Here is a 19,270-nt window from a genome sequence, read left to right as displayed (position 1 = left end):
GGAGGAAGAGAAGGAAGAAGAGGAGCAGGAGGAAGGGAGCAGAAGGAAGGGAACAGGAGGAAGAGGAGCAGGAGGAAGACGAGCGGGAGGAAGGGAACAGGAGGAAGAGGAGCAGGAGGAAGAGGAACAGGAGGAAGAGGATCAGGAGGAAGAGGAGCGGGAGGAAGGGAACAGGAGGAAGAGGAGCGGGAGGAAGGGAACAGGAGGAAGAGGATCAGGAGGAAGGGAGCAGGAGGAAGAGGAGCGGGAGGAAGGGAACAGGAGGAAGGGAACAGGAGGAAGAGGATCAGGAGGAAGGGAGCAGGAGGAAGAGGAGCGGGAGGAAGAGGAGCGGGAGGCAGCGCGGCTGCCCCGGGCCCTTCCCCTCCCCTCGGCCCCGGCCCGGCAGCAGCTCCGAGCCCGGCCGAGGTTTTGCCTTTTATTTTCGGTGGTGCACAAATTGACTTTTTAATTTCCTTTCTATCCCAGCGGTCCTGGAGGAAGCGGAGCAGGGCGAAAGGAATGATGTCACGGAATTCTCGCTTGTAAACTTTATTGTAACTTTTCTTCCGCCGCTTCCAGGTTTAGACAATAGAACAAAGTGGTGAAAGAACAACAAAATATAGCATTAGTTCCCCCAATAAAGTAATTCACGTATACAGTATACATTCTTTTTCACAGTTAACCTAAAGATCACTTTACAACTTGCTTCACTGTGCGCATGCTAACTAAAGGAAAGAAAAACGCTTTTTTTTTTTTTTTGCATTTTTTTTTCTTTTTTCCCCTTTTTTTTTCTTATGGAAGAGACATTGAAAAATTGTGTTAAAAAAAAAAAAAAAAAAGGAAAAACCCCAACTAACCAAGGCAAAGAAGAGGAGGGGAAAGTGAAGAGAGAGATAACTATAGCATAAATAGGCAGTTTCATGTTGTTGGGATGCTTGTCTCAATAGCTACCTCCAGTACATACAGATAAACCACAATAACAACAACAACGACGACAACAAAAAGGATGGGAAATAAGGAACTAAACATCCAAATTAAAATAAAAATAATAATAAAATAAAATAAAAAAGTGCACAAATGTAATCTCACAGAACTCCTCTAGCGCTGAAAGCTATGTTAACCACCCCACCCCCCGCGCCCCCGGAAAGAAGAGAGAGACAGAGAGAAAGACAGAGAGAGAATTTCACAGTCATGTTTTACAGAAGCTATTGCGTTACACTACCGCTAGTTAATAACTGGCAAAAGGCAGCCGGGAGCTGCCGGAGCCTCCCGCGCTCTGCTCATTGTGTCAAAGGATAATCGGGAAAGTGGCGCTTACAGCTATATTGTTTTACAGCAATAAAAGGGATTTTTTTGTGGTTTTTTTTCTTTTTTTTTTTTTTTTCCTGCTTCCCCTTTTTTCTCTTTTCTACGCTTTGTTTTCCTGGTTTGTTGTTTTTGTCGTGTGCCCCCCCCCCCCCCCCCCGACCACCACCCCCACCCCTCCCTTACAGCAACTCTCATTAACGCGGGGCTCGGGGGCTCCTCCACCCCAGCAGCGCTTGCCTTTCAGTCCTCAAAATTCCCTTTATTTCTTGTCCGCCTTCTGTGCTTCCCCTTCCTCGTCCACCTCCTGCGCTCTTTCCATTTTCTGTTTTTCCAGTTCTTCCTGCTCGCATTTGCTGCTGGGAAACTTGTCTTTGTTGTTCTCCTTTTTCCATTTCATCCTCCTGTTCTGGAACCAGATTTTGACCTGCCTCTCTGTCAATCCCAGGGCATGCGAGACCTCGATCCTCCGTTTGCGGGTCAGGTAGGGATTAAATAGAAATTCCTTCTCCAGTTCCAGCGTCTGGTAGCGGCTGTAGGTTTGCCTCCCCCTCCTGCGTCCGGCGGCTGCTGGGGGATGGCAAAGGTTGGGTGGGAGAGAAGGGGCGGAAAGGAGAAGGAGGTTGAGAGAAACATAAACCAGGCTCGGGGAGAGGCGCAAACAACTCGCAAAACCCCCCAAAAAACCCCGCGGGAAGGCAGGAGGGCGAGGGGGAGACGGTTCAGAGGGAAAAGGGCGATGGTGGCAGGGGAAGGGAAGGAAAAGGGGAGAGGGAAAAGGGAGAGGGGGGGTCGGTCACCCTCAGCCCACCCCAGCAGCCCGGCCGGAGCTGCGCTTTGCACACCGATTATCACCCCCAGCACAACAACAGCGCAGCCCGGCCCGGGAAAACCCCCAAAAAGCAGCAAAAAATGAAAATAAATAAAAGGCTGCGGCCCGCAGAGAGGCGGCAGCGCGGCCGAGAGCCCCAATCGAACGGCAAACAAAAATGAAGGGGCTTTTTAAGGCTATAAAAGTGCCATAAACTTTAAGGACGCTTCCTTCCACAGAAAGCCCGGCTCGCTCAGCCCCCAGAAGAAAAGGTCTCCTTCAGGGTAATTAAACTATAAAGCAATTTACAAGTGCAAAAGTTTACCCCCATAAAGCACTAAAATACAGTCACCGGGGGCGAGAAAAAGGCAGCGAGAGAAAGAAAGGCAGCAAAGGAGGGGCAGAGAAAGCAAAACGCCGAAAAGAAAAAGAAAAAGAAAAAGAAAAAAGCCGAGGGGGTGGCGGGTTTGGGGGGAGCTGGGGCTGCTCCGGGGCGCCGCTCGCCGCTCTCGCCTCACCTTGCGGGCGCATCCAGGGGAAGAGCTGCGTGGGAGAAGGGCTCTGCTCCGAGCTCTCCGCCTCCTCGAGGCCGCCGGCGGCGAGCTTGCAGTCGGCGTAGGGCAGCAGCTCGGGCTCCTGGCCGCCGAACAGGCTCTGCCGCTGCAGCGGCTCGTAGCCGTAGAAGTTGGCCGGCTCGCCGTGGCACGCCACGGCGCACGGGTTCTGCTGGTACGGGGAGCTGGAGAGCGACGAGGCGCCGTGGTAGAACTCCTGGATTTGGGGCGGGTGCTGGAAGGTGCCCCCCGCGCTGGGGCCGTACACCACGGTGGGTCTGCCCCCGAGCTCCTGAGCGAACCCACAGTCATAGTAATTGGGGCGCAGGGAGTCGCCGGTTTTGTATTTGGAGAAGAGTGAGTTGACAAAATAGGAGCTCATTTTAATTTCAATAAGAGGTTGTTGGTTTGTTTTTTTTTCCCGTTGTTGTTGTTGTTTTTTTTTTTTTTAAAGCAGCGGGAGGAAAAAAAAAATTAAAAAAAATTAAAAAAAAAATCACCCTCACGACAAACCAGACCGCGAGAATCTATTAGCAAAAAAAGAAAGCGCTAAGATGCTAAGCAACGACAGTTTGTGATTTCCAGGAATATAAAAGGAGGATATAATCAAAACTCTAAGCCTGCATGATATTGAATTCTTTCCTCCCCCCCCACCCCTAAAAAAAAAAAAAAAAATCGCCACTTAAAGAGTTCTCGCTTTACATTTCCAAGAAGAGATGCCAGTTCATAAACAGTTTTCAGTGATTTACTTCAGCGCAAATGAGTTGTTTCATATTTTGCAGTGTCTTTTCATGATCATTTGCATCTATTACCAAAACCTCATCCTATTGGCTTCTCCTTACTCCACACGGACTCTGCACCGCATGATTGTGAAAGGAAGAGTGTGGGAGAATAAAGAAGGAAAAGCGAGCAGGGGGAGCGAGCGAGAGAGAGAGGGAGGGAGGAGAGGGGAAGGGAGAAGGAGGTGGGGTGAATATACGGATTAAATATGTTTAACTACCCCCATTAATGAGATATCGCTCGCCTCACAACAAATCACGTACCTAGACCACCCAAAAGATTGATTTTTGGGGAGTGTTGGAAAATTAAAGAGGAGCGCTCGCAGTCGTTAATTTCAAAATTTTAACGAGGCAGTTTTAGCCTTTTTAAATGTCAGGGTCGCTTTGGAAAACTGTAAAAGAACACGATTTAATTGCTACCAGTTTTAAAAGGTCCTATAAATGTAATTGGTATTTTAATACAAGTTATCAAATCATACAGCTTCTTATCCTAAACATATTTTAAAACAAACGAGGTAGTCATATTTAACATTTTAATGATCAATTTCCTTATTATTGATAAAGGTTTAACTATCGCATGAAGGGAATTGCGTTTGTAATAGCCCCAAAAAAGGCTGTAAACTGTTTAACAAACTATAAAACGCCATAAAGCCGGGGATGTTGTTGTTGTTTATGCCGCACTCCATAAAAGCCGCTCGGCTTTTACGAGTCCGCTCCTCCGCCGCTGGCAGCGGAGCTTTCCAGCGGAGCCTTCCGCGGCCGCGGCCAGACGCGGAGGTGGCAATATCGAATTAAAACCGGGAGTTTTTCAGCTGCAACAGCGACTTTGCGCCGCTCGCCCTCGCTGCCTCCTCCTCCTCTTCCTCCTCCTCCTCCTCCTCACCAGGAGACGCGCTCGGGGATGACTCCAAACTCCAAATATTGAGGCTCTGCTCACGCCCAGAGCAGAAAATCCCGAGCCCACCGAGCCCCCAGGACTTCCATTTCTTTATTTCATTCTTTTTATTTCACATTTTCCCCTTCTTCTTCCCAGGGCAAGCGCGGGGGGATGGGGAGAGAGGAGGGAGAAGCTTTTCTCTTTTATTGGCATTCGGCAACAGCGGAGCCAAAGTTGCCCCTCGGATGCCAGCGCTGCAATTTTCCACCGCCGGAACACACAGGGGGTAGATTTGGAAATTCATTTCTCGCACTCAGCAAATATTACCCAGACGTTCCTCAGTTAATAACGACTCCGAACCCTCCCAGCCCGAGCGCTGCCCCGGCCCCTCCAGAGCCCCCCAGCAATCCCAGCTGGATTTTCCAGCTTTTTCTGCCTCCCGTCCTCTCTTTTCCACCTCAGTTTTGGAATTTTTTCCCCGCTTTGCCCCGCCTGGGTTTCTGCTGCTTCCCCATCGCCTCCGCCTGAGCGGGGCTGGAGGCGAGAAAAGTGAATTTTAGGAGGTGTCCTCCTCCAGCTGAGGGACAAATTCAACCTCCACCGCACGAAAAGAGAGGGAAAAGTTGAAATATTTTGGGTTTTCTACCTTGGTTAAAAAAAAAAAAATTAAAAATCCTCCCTAAAATGATCAGGGGGGAAAGGCAGGGAGCGAAGGAAGGCAGAAAGGAAGAGAGAGCGAGAAAGAAAACAAAGATAGCAACGGAATAAAACTTTAAACCCATCCTTAGAGAAATAATGGAAGTAAATACGCTTCCTTTATTTTGTGGAGGGATAATTCCAGCCGAGCCTAAGAGCCTTTTCGGGTAATTATTGCTGCTGGAGTACTTGCAGCGGTATAATTAAGGCTCTTTTCGCCCCTCTAAAAAGACGAGTTAACATTTTCTTTTTTCTCCCCACTTTTATTGCCGATTGAGCAGATTTGGGTTTCATCTCGCCACATAAAAAGCCCCGAAAATGGTGCAGGGAAGTAAACAGAGCCCCGCAGCCCGGCCTGGGGATGCTGGAATATTCAAAGGGGGGAGAAAAAAAATTCCAGCGGAATCGAGGAAAGCGATTTCCCGGCCGAAGTTTCCTCCGCTGAACTTTGGGAAGGGCGAAAAGAGCAGGAATTGGCGGAGGCCGGGAAGTTGCGGTTGGGAATGAGGGTTTTGATGAAAAAGAAATAATAATAATCGTAATCATTGGAAGGCGGGGATGCGGCGGGAGCTCCGCGGTGCCCCAGAAATCCGAGGCTGATCCTAAATCACCGCGCTCGGGGTCCCGATGAAAGGAAAATGTTTCCATTGCAGGGAAAAGCGAGCGAGTGCGCGGGGTGGGTGTCGGAGCGAGGTAATTTATAAATACCCAGCGGAGGGAAGATTTATTAGGAATTCATAAGGAAAAGGGGGAAAAAAAATTTAAAAATAACCCGAAAGAGCCTCAAATCCTTTCCCTGCTAAACCTCAAGTTCCGCCTCGCGCCGAATGCACAGGGGCGAGATTTTTCTTCATTCCCCTCATTTATTTCTGTTTGCGCTCGTATTTCTCGCCCTGGCGTTGAAACGGAGCCTGGAGATGCCGAAACTTTGCCTCTTAAAAGAAGATTTCCCACCCTGCGCGGCTGCGTGTGGGTTTGAATTGTTCCGCCCTCACCCAAAATCTTGATTTTTGGGAGCGACGGGAGCGGTTTCTGGTGGAACTGGGGAGCAATTCTCAGTCAGGAAAAAACCCGTTTATACCAATTTGAAAGAAAACCCATCTTGAAATTATTGCCGCCGTTTGTGACGGAAGAATTACAACATCGGAGTAAATTTTTGCCTCGTAATTCTGAGGAATCAAAGGCCAAAATCAAAGTGAGCTGGTGGAGTTAAAAGTTGACGTTATTGCTGCCGCATCAGGGGTGCATTTATTTGTACCCCAAAGCGCGGTGGTTTAAGAGCATTTTGGGTTAATTTACTCGCTTGTGGCATTAAAAAAAAAAATAATTTCTGAAGCTGTTAAAGTGAAGAATTCAAGCGAAGAGCATCGGCACTGCCAAAAGATGGGGCAGCCACACCAGAAATGAGTGGTTCAACTTCTAAAAAAACAAATGCTCTTGGTTTAATGCATGGTTGAGTAGTTTTTTTCTTTTATTTTATCTTTTTTTTTTTTTTTTCTGCGGTGACTGGGATTATAAAACACATAAAATATCGAGCGGGGAAAGCGCAGATCATCCTAATGGCCGAGGGGAAAAATATTGTCCCGGTTCTGCTCGTCCCTTTCTCCCCGAAATCTTCGAGCTGCTCTCTTTTTTTTTATTTTTCAAGCCCTGCAAACGTAAATCTGCGGGCTCGGGGTAATTTCAGCTGTCCTCCCACCTCCAGACCCGCAGAAAACAAAACCCGGCGCTTTTTTATTCCCTTTTTAAACGAACATTTCGGAGAGATGCGCGCCCCACCTCTCCCCGCAGCTCTGCCGCCGCGTTGCCGCGGTGTTTTTCCCCTTCCCGGCGTCACATAATTTACCCTCGATCAAAAAAAAAGCGGCGATGCGAGCTATAAAATGGGCAAAATAGCGATAATTAACCCAATATTTTACCTAATGGAATCAAGGTGTTCGCGCCCAGGGGGCGCCTCTAGCGTGGAGCAACGGCGCCACCTCGCGGCCACGCGCGGAACTGCAGCGGAGCGTCCCTGGCCGGGGAGGGGAAAAACCCCAAAAAAGGGGAAAAAACATCAAAATCAGGAATGGCGCTCCTCGCTGGGAGCATAAACCAGCTTGAAAAATGCAACAAGAAAAGGAGGCGAGGGAGGAAAGGAGGAGGGAAAGGAGAAGGATTTTTTTGGTGGGCGCCTCTTTGCCTCGCCGCCCTGGAGTTTTCTCAAAGTGCGGCAATAAAAAGATAAAAAAATAAAAAATAAAAGAGGCGAAGCGGGCTCGCTTTTGAAACGCGCTATTGTTTCAAATTCCGAGACTAAACAATTGGTCATTCTGCTGCCCGGGAGGCGAAGGGGGGACAAGGCCGGGGCTGTAAAGTCATAAAGAGCTTCCCCAGCCCAGACGTCTCGCCAGAACTTCGAGTGTGCGAGCGCTGGGGGTGCCTCTGTGCGCGGCGTTGTTGTTGTTGTGTGCAGGCCTGGAATTGCTTGAAAGGGACCAAAAAAAAGGGTGGTAAAAAAAGGAAACACACACACACACACAAAAAAAGAACAAAGGGAATCATCCCGAGCGCTGGATTTTCACGGCATCTGCAAGAGAAGAATAAATTAGCAAAAGTCCCTCCCCACATTTTCTTTTTTTTTTTCACCCCCAATGCTGATTTTTTTTTGGGTTGCCCACTCCCTCAGGAAAAAAAAAAAAAAAAAAAAAAAAGAAAAAGAAAAGAAAAATAATAGGAAAATAAAAAAAAAAAAAAAAAGAAAAAGAAAAGAAAAAGAAAAGAAAAAGAAAAAGAAAAAGAAAAGAAAAAGAAAAGAAAAAAGAGGGGAACCTCGCGAGTGAGGCAGCAACGCCCGAGCTGTTACGCGCTGGGCTTCCCCGCATTCCCAAGTCGTTGGAGTAATTTAGGAGTTCCTGAAAGTTTTCTTGCACTGTTTCCTTTACAGCCGCTCAGTTCCTTAACCTTCAGAAATTTATACCCTATAAAGTTTTATAGCGGTCATATTCTTTTATTGCAGCGCACTGCACTGAATTTTCCTTCTTTTATGACAAGTTCCTTCCCTTTCTCTCCCTTCCCTCTGTAAGCTCCAAAATTCTTCCTTCTTCTTTTGTTTTCTTTTCAGAGCTGCCCCAAAGAAAGGATTTTTTTAAATTCTTTTTCCCTTTTTTTTCCCCTTAAGAAGTGAAATATTGCCCTTTAGAGCGGCCCATTATGTTCAAAATTAGTGGGAGAGAGATTCTGGCTTTTATTTCTCGCTACCTGTTTCCTGCGGGGCTGAGCAGGACCCGGCGGGGATTTTGTGCTTTTTTAAAAAAGTATTTTAATTTAATATATATTTTTTAATATAAACCCACTTTCCAGGCACTCGCGTTGCTTCGTGAGCAAACGAATTTCGGGAGGGAATCGCAGGAATCGCTCTTGGAAAAAGGAGCCGCGTGTCAAACCCGAGGTGACGCCGAGTGGGGAGAGCGGGGTGGGCTCGTCCCGCTGGGCTTTTTGGGTTTTTTTTGAGATTTTTGGGTTTTTTTGAGATTTTTAGGTGTTTTTTGGGTGGTTTTTTAATCCTCTCAGGCCAAGATTTTCCTTGGGCGAGAGGGGAATGAAGCGAGGAGAGGCAGAAAATCCCACGCTGAGCCTTTTCCAAGCTCAGGCTGAGGCGGGAATCAGGAGATGAAATCTCCAAAAATAAGAAATAAAAGCCATAAATAAAAAAAAAAACGCGAGCGGAGGAGAAACGCGGCTGGAAATTCAGAACCTCGGGGCTCAGAACTGAAAATGAGCTGAAAAATAAAAATTCAGAAGCGCAGCAAGTGCGGGAGGGACCCCGCAAACCCTCGCGGCTCGGGAGTGGAATTATTTATTTCCATTTTCTGGGCTGATTTTGGGTAACCTAAACCCCCCAAAAAATCAGGGAAACGCGGCGGGAATAATCCCGGGATTTCGGGTGAAGCGGTGGGACACAAGGACAGCGCTGCTCGTTGTTCTAAAATCCATTTTTATTCTGGAGCATTAAAACATCTCTGGAAAATACACCCGGGCTGATGCTACAGAAAACAAAATTTCCCAACACTTTTTCCCCTTTAATTTAATTTTTTTTATTTCTTTTAAGAGTATTTCCTAATAAAATCAGCTAACATCTTCAATTCTATTTCCAAAAGAACCTCAGAATCGTCATCTTAAAAATATCTGCTCTTTAGCACAACTCTAAGGAAAGTGAGAAAAATCCGCTCCTAAATCCCGGCGGCCGATGGGGTCGCAAAGAAACATCGAGGAACTCGTGGAAATTAAAAAGAAACGAGGATTTTGGCAAATCCGGCCTCCCGGGGAGAAGGATTCGCCCGTCCTCGAGGAGAACCAAAGCAGCCTGGAAAAATCCCGCCCAGCTCAAGCTTCGCTTCCCACCCTTTTTATTTCATTTATTCGCTTTTTTTAATGCTGTTTTTTAAATAAATCAGCATTTCGAGAAATCCTCCCGCTGCCCGCAGCTCAAAACGCCTCAAAAATTGAATTTTTTTTTTTCCCCGCTGGGTTTTTAAACCCGGAGCGAAGTTCGGCGGCGCTGAGCTCCCTCCGGCAGCAGAGGGGTTAAATTTGGGAACCCCCCTCGAGCCGCTTCGGGATGGGAAAGTTCGACACGAGAAAAACCCAAAATTTAAACCCAAAAAACCCCAAATAATTTTCTGGGGATTTTTTTTAAAGCCTCTGGCTCTGCTTTCTTGTCAAACGGGGGAGATAATTTGGATTTTTGGGGTTTTTTTGGGGTTTTTTTAACCCTTTCGAAGAGGGTTTGGAGCGGCGGAAATTTCAGCGCAGCTCCTCGGGTTTTATCTCGGGATGGCGGAGGGGAAAAAAGGAAGAAAAAACCATAAAAAAAGCAGGAGCTGTTCCCAAAAATGCAAATCTCCGTTATCGCTGCCGCGCAGAGCCGCGCCCGCTCCGCCGATAGAATCGGGGCCGGGGCGAGGACCGGGGGCGGAATTTGCGCTGGTTCCCGCAGATAAACTGCAGCAAAAAATGAATTTTTTTCTCTTTTTTCCCCTCCCTCTCCCCGTCGGGATCTCCTCGAAAAGCCGAACGCACAAACTCCGCGCACGAGGCGAGCGAGGAAAGTTTATTTCGATTTTTTTTTTCTTTTTTTTTCGGGTTTTTCCAGCCGCTACCGAGTGCAGAACGCTTGGGGGAAAAAAAAAATTACTTTAAAATCGAAAAAATATTTCAAAAGGGGAATTCAGCAACCGAAACACAGCGGAGACACCGAGAGAAACACGAGCACGAACCACGGGTCACGAACTAAACCCTCCCCGCCCTCCCTCCCTCCCCATCACCCCAAAATCGTCCTCACAGAGAGAAAAACCCCAAAATCCCCGCGGGCCCCGCGGCCGCTCCGGGCTGACGATGAGGATGGAGCCGCGGAGAAATCCGCGCTGGCGGCGGCCAAAAACCCCCCGGGCCGCCCCTGCAAAAGGCGAGGGGGGAGAAAATAAAAAAAAATTAACATTTCAATTTTAAAAAAGCCGGGCTGGGGTTGGCGCTTTCATCTCTGCAGCAGCTCCAGGAAAAAAAAAACAAAAAAAAGTCCCAAAATCCTCAATAAATTATAAATATCGAGCGCTAAGAGCGGCCGGCCCCTCCCTGAAAGCTCCTCCAAGGTAGTTTATTTTGAATTTTTTTTTGTGTGTGTGCTTTTCTTGTCTTTTTTCTTTTTTCTTTTTTTTTTTTTTCTTTTTCTTTTTTATTTTTAAACTAGAAAATCCCGCTCTTCCTCTCGGCTAAAAAGTTCGGGAGAAGTTGGCGGGGGTCCTTCCGCCCCTTTATTTTTTCTCCTAAAATTTTATTTTTTCTCCTAAAATTTTATTTTTTCTCCTAAAATTTTATTTTTTCTCCTAAAATTTCCAAGGCTCGGGGAGCGCCCCTCACTCCCTCCTCTCTCTCCCCTCTCTTTTTTCTTTTTCTCCTTCCCAGCACAAAAAAACCCAAAATCGGGCGGTTCTGCCCCAAAAAAACTTTTCCTCCAAGTCCCAATTTCTGCCCAAAGCGCGGCCGGGATCCAAACCCTGCGGAATAATTGAAATAATGCAAATTTTGCGTTGTAAACCGAGGTAAAAAATTGAAATAACGAGGGGGAAAAAAAAGGGGGGAACCCCAAATTTGGGCTGTCAAGGCGCGGCCACCCCGGGCTGGAGTTGGAAATGATTCGTTGGGAGTAATTAAAGTTGAGCGTTAATGAATGTCTGTCTTGCAGGAGTTTAATTAAAGCGTCTGGGAGGGTTTGGGGTGGAAAAAAAGAAATTAAATTAAATTAAATTAAATCTTTGTCCTTGCGTGGAAAGAACGGCGAGGTTCGGTGCTGCCTCTTTGGGGCCGGATTTTTGGTTTTGCTTTTTTTTTGTGGGGGGAAAAATCAAATTTAAAAGGGGAAAAATTGTTCCGGCACCGGGGAGGGGGAAAAAAAAGAGGAAAAAAAAGGAAAAAAGGGAAAACGGAAAAAGAAATTAACCCCAAAGAGGAGCTGCGCTTTGGGCTGGGTGGCACTAGAGGAGGAAAAGGGATTAAAAAATGAAAATAAACAAAAATTGGGATGGAAAAGAGGAGCAGGGACTGGGGGGAGGATCCGGCGCCGCTTTTTGGGGCGGTTTGGAGAAAAAAATCCGAGATTTGGGGGCGCTGCCCTTCTCTCATTCCTTACCCCAAAAATGAGCTGCGCTTTGGGCTCGGGGGCACCAGAAGAAGAAAAATGATATTAAAAAATGGAAATAATCCAAATTTCAGATGGAACAGCAGAGCTGGGACTGGGGGGAGGATCTGGTGCTGCTTTTGGGGAAAAAATCGGAGATTTGGGGGCTCTGACGCTCTCTCCTCTCATTCCTTGCCCCAAAGACGAGCTGCGCTTTGGGCTGACTTACAGCAGCAGAAGAAAAATGAATTTTAAATGGAAATAACCCAAATTTCAGAGGGAACGGTGGATCCGGCGCCACTTTTGGGGCGGTTTGCAGGAAAAATCGGAGATTTGGGTTTGTCCCTCACTCCTTGCCCTGCTCATTCCTGGCCTAAAATGGGAGCTGAGCTTTGGGCTGAGTTGCACCAGATGAACAAAAATGGATTTTAAATGGGAATAACCCAAATTTCAGATGGAACAGCGGAGCTGGCATTGAGGGCAGGATCTGGCGCTGGTTTTGGAGAAAAAATTGGAGATTTGGGGGCTCTGCCCTTCTCTCATTCCTTGTCCTGCTCATTCCTTGCCCCAAAGAGGAGCTGCGCTTTGGGCTGAGTTGCACCAGAAGAAAAATTATTTTAAAAATGGAAATAACCCAAATTTCCGAGGGAACAGCAGAGCTGGGACTCGGGGCATCATCTGGCGCTGCTTTTGGGGCAGTTTGGAGAAAAAATCTGAGATTTGGGGGCGCTGCCCTTCTGTCCTCTCATCCCAAAGAGGAGCTGAGCTTTGGGCTCAGTTACACCAGAGGAAGAAAAAATAATTTTAAATGGAAATAACCCAAATTTCAGATGGAGCAGTGGATCCGGCGCTGCTTTTGGGGCGGTTTGCAGGAAAAATCTGAGATCTGGGGCTCTTTCCCTCATTCCTTGTCCTGCTCATTCCTTGCCCCAAAGAGGAGCTGCGCTTTGGGCTGAGTCACAGCAGAGGAACAAAAATGAATTTTAAACTGAAATCACCCGAATTTCAGATGGAGCAGTGGATCTGGCGCTGCTTTTGGGGCGGTTTGGAGAAAAAATCGGAGATTTGGGAGCGCTGCCCTTGTCTCCTCTCATCCCAAAGAGGAGCTGCGCTTTGGGCTGTTACACCAGACGAACAGAAATGAATTTTAAACTGAAATCACCCAAATTTCAGATGGAGCAGTGGATCCGGCGCCGCTTTTGGAGGAAAAATCGGAGATTTGGGAGCACTGCCCTTCTCTCCTGTCATTCCTTGCCCCAAAGAGGAGCTGTGCTTTGGGCTGAGTCACAGCAGAGGAACAGAAATGAATTTTAAACGGAAATCACCCAAATTTCAGATGGAACAGTGGATCCGGCGCTGCTTTTGGAGGAAAAATCGAAGATTTGGGAGCACTGCCCTTCTCTCCTCTCATCCCAAAGAGGAGCTGCGCTTTGGGCTGTTACACCAGAGGAACAGAAATGAATTTTAAACTGAAATCACCCAAATTTCAGATGGAACAGTGGATCCGGCGCCGCTTTTGGAGGAAAAATCGGAGATTTGGGAGCACTGCCCTTCTCTCCTCTCATCCCAAAGAGGAGCTGCGCTTTGGGCTGTTACACCAGACGAACAGAAATGAATTTTAAACTGAAATCCCCCAAATTTCAGATGGAACAATGGATCCGGCGCCGCTTTTGGGGCGCTTTGCGGCGAATCCGCGCCGCGGGCCGCGCTCACTCCTTGGGCTGCTCGCGGCTCATCTTCTTCATCTTCATGCGGCGGTTCTGGAACCAGATCTTGACCTGGCGCTCGCTCAGGCTCAGCAGCCGCGCCACCTCCAGCCGCCGCTCGCGGCTCAGGTACATGTTGAACAGGAATTCCTTCTCCAGCTCCAGCGTCTGGAATTTGCTGTACGGGCAGCGCTTCTTGCGCGCCGAGCGCGCCGTCAGCCAGCCCGCCGCCGCGGGGCCTGCGGGCCGGGAAAGGAAAATGAGCGGAAATCGGGAAAAAAGGGTATTGGAGGGGTGGGGAAGGAATGAAAGGAGGGAAAAGGGAAAATGAGCGGAAATCGGGAAAAAGGGTATTGGAGGGGTGGGGGAAGGAATGAAAGGAGGGAAAAGGAAAATGAGCGGAAATCGGGAAAAAGGGTATTGGAGGGGTGGGGAAGGAATGAAAGGAGGGAAAAGAAAAGGGAATAAAATGGCGTGGAGATGGAGGGAAGGAAAAGGGGGTAAAGTAAAAGGAGATAAAAGAAAAGGAGGTAAAGTAAAAGGAGATAAAATAAAACAAGATAAAACAAGATAAAGTAAGTAAAATAAAATAAAGTAAAAAAAAAAAAGTAAATAAAAAAAAAAAAGTAAAATAAAGTAAAAAAAAAATGAAAAATGAAATGAAATGAAATGAAATGAAATGAAATGAAATGAAATGAAGTGAAATAAAATAAAATAAAATAAAATAAAATAAAAAAAAATAAAAGGGAAGGGAAGGGAAGGGAAGGGAAGGGAAGGGAAGGGAAGGGAAGGGAAGGGAAGGGAAGGGAAGGGAAGGGAAGGGAAGGGAAGGGAAGGGAAGGGAAGGGAAGGGAAGGAAAGAAAAGAAAAGAAAAGAAAAGAAAAGAAAAGAAAAGAAAAGAAAAGAAAAGAAAAGAAAAGAAAAGAAAAGAAAAGAAAAGAAAAGAAAAGAAAAGAAAAGAAAAGAAAAGAAAAGAAAAGAAAAGAAAAGAAAAGAAAAGAAAACCAACCAAAAAACAAACCCCAAAACTCCCCAAAACTCCCCAAAAATCACCTGGGGGGGACGAGGCCGCAGGAAAATCCCGCCCGGGGCGGGGGGGGCCGATCCCAAATCCCAAATTTGGGGTTTTGGGGCGAAGCCCGGAGAGTTTGGGGCAATTTCTGGGGGTTTGGGGGAATTTCTGGGATTTGGGATGAATTTTTGGAATTTTGGGGGAATTTCTGGGAGTTGGGGGGAATTTCTGGGGATTTGGGGGGAATTTCTGGGGATTTTGGGGGAATTTCTGGGATTTGGGGGAATTTCTGGGGATTTGGGGGGAATTACTGGAGTTTTGGGGGAATTTCTGGGGTTTGGGGTGAATTTCTGGGGTTTTGGGAGCACCCTGAAGCTTTTGGGATCTCGCCCCGGGGTTTTTGGGGTGAATTTCTGTTGGTTTTGGGGTCTCACCCGGGTTTTTTGGGGTGAATTTCTGCTGGTTTTGGGGTCTCGCCCCGGGGTTTTTGGGGTGAATTTCTGTTGGTTTTGGGGTCTCACCCGGGTTTTTTTGGGTCCCGTCCCAGCTCCCCCATCGCCCCACATCCCACCAAAAACCCAACCCCAAAATTCCCTTTTTCCCCCCCATTTTCCCGGATTTGCCGCTCCAGAGCCGGCACGGGGGGAGGGGAGACCCGGGGGGCTTTTCCTGGATAAATCCTGACAAATTTTTATTTTTTTAAAGTTTTTTGGGTTCAATCTGGCCAAAAATCGCTCCCGGCTGCCAGAAACATCCCCGGGAGCTGCCGCCGGGTCTGCAGCGTCACCCCGAGGCCGTTGGCTGCCAAAAATAAAAATAAAAATAAAAATAAAAATATTAAAAATTAAAAAATAAATTAAAACTAAAAAGAATAAATAAATAAAAAAAATTATAAATAAATAAAGCCACGCTCGCGGGTGGGAGAAGCTGCGAGGGAACGGCGGCAAAAATAAAAATTCGGGATTTTTTTCCATGGGGGACGGGAAGGATGCAGGAAATTTTGGGAGCAGATCCCACCGGCAGAGGCCGAAGCCGCTTTGGGGCGCTAATTGGATTTTCGCTAATTATATGCAAATATCGGGAACCTTCCCGCAATTCCCGCGGCGCTGGAAACCCGCACGCCCCAAAATCCCCCAAAATCCCGAATATGGAATATTGCAGCCAATAAAAGCACGGAACCGCCCCCGCGCATTCCCCGCGCAAGCTCCGCCCCTTCCGAATTTCGCGCGGCCGCTTCCTGCGCTAATTGCCTTGATGGGATCTGCGGAATTAATTATTCAAGGCAGGAAAGCTGCTCATAATTGATATTTTTCATCGCTGCCCGGCCCTTAATGGCAGCGCTTCCATCCGCGGCTTCGGGGTTGTTAAAATGGATTTTAGGCGGAATTTTTCCATTTCTTCGCCACTCACAAATCCCCGAGCAGGAAAGAGAATGGGGAGAGGTCCTGGCACATCTTTATTTTTATTTTTATATTTTTATATTTTTATTTTTATTTTTATTTTTATTTTTATTTTTATTTTTATTTTATTAATAGTTTAAGTTTATTTTAATTTAATTTTATTTTATTTTATTTTATATATTTATATTTATATTTATATTTTTATTTTTTATTTTTTAGTTTTAGTTTTAGTTTTAGTTTTAGTTTTAGTTTTAGTTTATTATTATTTTTTATTTTTATTTTTATTTTCATTTTCTATATTTTTTTTCTTTTTCTTTTTATTTACTTTTTTTTTCCCCCTTGAAAATAATTTAACGGCTTCCAGGCATGGATTCATTAGGGAGAAACAAATTGAAAATAAAAAACAAAAGTTAAAATGGGGAAATCGGAAGCGGGACTCGCTGCAGAACGCCAGCTCGAAATTAAATTATTATCTAAATAAAAAACTGCAGCGCGCCCACGCCGGCGGCTTTAATGATGTTTTTTTTGGGAGAAAACTTCCACAATGTTGAATTTTCGGGTGTTTTATTTCCCCCACCGCTCACCGCCCGCCGGGAGTTTGTTCTGGAGCTCTGCCCGGCACCAGAGAAAAGCGCTTTTCTTTTTGTGTCTGCGGGCGAGCTCAATGAGAGGGGAACAAGAAAAGAAATTAAAAGGAAATTAAAAAAATCATAAAAACGCCACCAGAACGCCCCGCAAGAGCGCGGGAGGAAATCGCGAGGGGGGCAGAGAATATTCGGTGTTTTTAACGGGGAAAAAAAGAGAATATTCTGTATTTTTAATGGGGAAAAAAGCGGATGATCTGTGTTTTTAATGGGGAAAAAAAGTGAATTTAAAGGGGGAAAAATGGGAATTTCGCCCCGGCCGGGCGCTGCTGCTCTGCCAGGTTGGAAATTTTGATTTTTTAATGGAAAATAAATTTCCGGGAGGCGAAGCCGAGGCCGCCGCGCTCCGGGGTCACTTCCAGCGGAAAGCGGCGCCAGCGGGAGGTGACGGCCGCTCCTCCCTCCGAGCCAAATATTATCATTAAAAAAAATAATTATTATTATTATTATATTAATACCATTCTCGGTAGCCTTAAATGTCCCCTGAACGAATCCTTAGTATTATTTTAAATATAAATTTCAAGCGGAAAAAGCTGGAGTTGAACAGTCTCCCCGATGTGGGTAAATTACGAATAAAAACCGATATAAAACTGGTATAAAACTGATATAAAAGCTGATATAAAACCGATATAAAAGCTGATATAAAACTGATATAAAAGCTGATATAAAACCTAATTAACTTCAAACACCCCCTCCCTCCTTCTCCACTTGTTTTTGTTTTTTTAAGCCAGGGAAAGAGCGCGACTTTGAAATACTCGCGTTAATGAACGAACAATTAACAGCACAATTAAATGAACCCTCCGCGCCGGGAAAGCCGCGGAACCTCCGCGGGTCCCGCTGAACTTTTCCTGGTGATTTTTCCTCTTTTTTCCCTTTTTTCCCTCCTTTTTCGCTCTCTCTCTCCTTCCCCCGCTGAACTTTTCCTGGTGATTTTTCCTCTTTTTCCCCTTTTTTCCCTCCTTTTTCGCTCTCTCTCTCCTTCCCCCGCTGAACTTTTCCTGGTGATTTTTCCTCTTTTTCCCCTTTTTTCCCTCCTTTTTCGCTCTCTCTCTCCTTCCCCCGCTGAACTTTTCCTGGTGATTTTTCCTCTTTTCCCCCTTTTTTTCCTCCTTTTTCTCTCTCTCTCTCCTTCCCCCGCTGAACTTTTCCTGGTGATTTTTCCTCTTTTCCCCCTTTTTTTCCTCCTTTTTCTCTCTCTCTCTCCTTCCCCCGCTGAACTTTTCCTGGTGATTTTTTCTCTTTTTCTCCTTTTTTTTCCTCCCCTTTTTCTCTCTCGCTCTCCGCGCTGCCCGCCACCCCTCCGCCCGCGGCCGCGTAGATTTACTCCCCTTTTACTCCCCTTCTTCTCCCCTTTTACCTCTCTTTTTCTCCACTTTATCTCCCCTTTAAATCCTCTTTTTCTCCCCATTTTCTTCCCTTTTCCTCCCCTTTTTTTCCCCTTCTACTTCCCTTTTCCTCCCCATTCCCCTTTTTCTCCCGATTTTTCCCCCTTTACTCCCCTTTTTTCCCCTTTTCCCCCCATTTCCTCCCTCTTTACTCATCCTTTACTTCCCTTTTTCTCCCCATTTCCCCCTTTTTCCCCCTCATTTTCTCCCCTTCCGCCCTCCAATTATTCCCCATTTACTCCCCCATTCACTCCGCTTTTCCCCCTTTTCCTCCCATTTACTCCCCCTTTACTCCCCCTTTGCTCCCCCTTTGCTCCCCTTTCCCCCTCTATTTCCTCCCCTTTTTTCTCCTTTCCCCCTCCATTTACTCCCCTTTTTCTCCCATTTCCTCCCCCTTCCCCCCCATTTTCTCCCCCTTTCCCCCCCATTTCCCCCCATTTTCCCCCCATTTACTCCCCCTTTCCTCCCCATTTTCTCCCCCTTTATTCCCCCATTCCCCCCCATTTCCTCCCCCTTTACTCCCCCTTTACTCCCCCATTTTCTCCCCATTTCCCCCCCATTTTCCCCCCATTTTCTCCCCATTTCCTCCCCATTTCTCCCCCATTTACTCCCCATTTCCCCCCCCTTTCCTCCCCCTTTCCTCCCCCTTTACTCCCCCATTTTCTCCCCCTTTCCTCCCCCTTTACTCCCCCATTTCCCCCCCATTTCCCCCCATTTTCTCCCCATTTTCTCCCCATTTCTCCCCCTTTTCTCCCCCTTTATTCCCCTATTTTCCCCCCCTTTCCCCCTCCTTTACTCCCCCTTTCCTCCCCATTTCCCCCCCCATTTTCTCCCCATTTCCCCCCCATTTTCCCCCCCTTTCCTCCCCATTTTCCCCCCATTTCCCCCCCATTTTCTCCCCCTTTCCTCCCCATTTCCCCCCCATTTTCTCCCCCTTTCCTCCCCCTTTCCTCCCTTTCCCTCCGCGCCGCTTCCTCCTCTCCATGCCGGCGCCGCTGCGCAGGTCGCGCCTCTCTCCTCTCTCCTCTCTCCTCTCTCCTCTCCTCTCCTCGTCCTTGCGCTCCGCGGGCGCTCCGCGGGCTTTAATCCACCCCCGCGCCGCGCCCCTTCCTGCCCGCGCCCCGCGGTTCACCCCTCCGCGCTTTTCCTTGGCTTTCCTTGGATTCCTTCCTGGATTCTTCCCTTTATGGCTCCTCCGCCCCCTGGGCGCTCTCCGCACTTACTTTGATCTCCGCGCTCTTTGTCCGCGCTTCCTCCCGCGGCTTTACGGTCCTCGAAGGCGCTCGGAAGGGGCGCGGAGCCGGCGGGGCCGAAGGCGCGGCTCTTGGCCGCGGGCTGGGCCGCGGGGCCCGGCGGAACGGGCTCGGGCCAGCCCCGCGCGGAGCCGGCCGCGGGCGCGTAGGGCGGGAAGGGCGCGGGGCCGGCGGGCGGCCAGGGCGCGGAGAACGCGGAGCCCTTGGGCT

At 47.5% G+C, this 19,270-nt stretch overlaps 2 protein-coding genes across 3 annotated transcripts in view; both read right to left on the bottom strand.

The window, feature by feature from the left end:
• Positions 1 to 1,549: 1,549 nt before the first annotated feature.
• Positions 1,550 to 3,055, bottom strand: HOXB8 (homeobox B8). 2 transcript variants are annotated; one of them, XM_021547494.1, is made up of 2 exons: positions 2,617 to 3,055; positions 1,550 to 1,857 (listed from the first exon to the last, which is right to left on the bottom strand). In XM_021547494.1, the coding sequence occupies exons 1-2, from the start codon at positions 3,032 to 3,034 to the stop codon at positions 1,550 to 1,552; spliced, it is 726 nt and encodes a 241-aa protein (XP_021403169.1). In that variant the 5' UTR covers positions 3,035 to 3,055. The 2 variants fall into 2 exon arrangements, with proteins under 2 accessions (XP_021403169.1, XP_021403170.1); XM_021547495.2 differs by having other exon boundaries at positions 1,550 to 1,854.
• A 10,313-nt stretch (positions 3,056 to 13,368) lies between these two features.
• The window catches only part of HOXB9 (homeobox B9), a 6,188-nt gene continuing 286 nt past the window's right edge, over positions 13,369 to 19,270 (bottom strand). The window contains exons 2-3 of the mRNA XM_077788393.1: positions 19,031 to 19,268; positions 13,369 to 13,604 (exon numbers count right to left, since the gene is read on the bottom strand). Coding sequence (XP_077644519.1) covers positions 13,369 to 13,604; positions 19,031 to 19,268 — 474 coding nt within the window. The remainder of the gene's footprint in view (positions 13,605 to 19,030; positions 19,269 to 19,270) is intronic.

Source organism: Lonchura striata, chromosome 25 (genome assembly GCF_046129695.1).
Source record: "Lonchura striata isolate bLonStr1 chromosome 25, bLonStr1.mat, whole genome shotgun sequence".
In the NCBI taxonomy this organism is placed as follows: Eukaryota; Metazoa; Chordata; class Aves; order Passeriformes; family Estrildidae; genus Lonchura; species Lonchura striata.
This window is presented reverse-complemented; position numbering and strand designations above follow the sequence as displayed.

Bases quoted from the DNA above. Each gene is read 5' to 3' on its own strand.
- HOXB8 (XM_021547494.1), bottom strand. From the start codon at position 3,034: ATGAGCTCCTATTTTGTCAACTCACTCTTCTCCAAATACAAAACCGGC. The intron at 1,858-2,616 runs GTGAGGCGAGAG...GCCATCCCCCAG, and splicing joins CCCCTGGATGCGCCCGCAAG to CAGCCGCCGGACGCAGGAGG.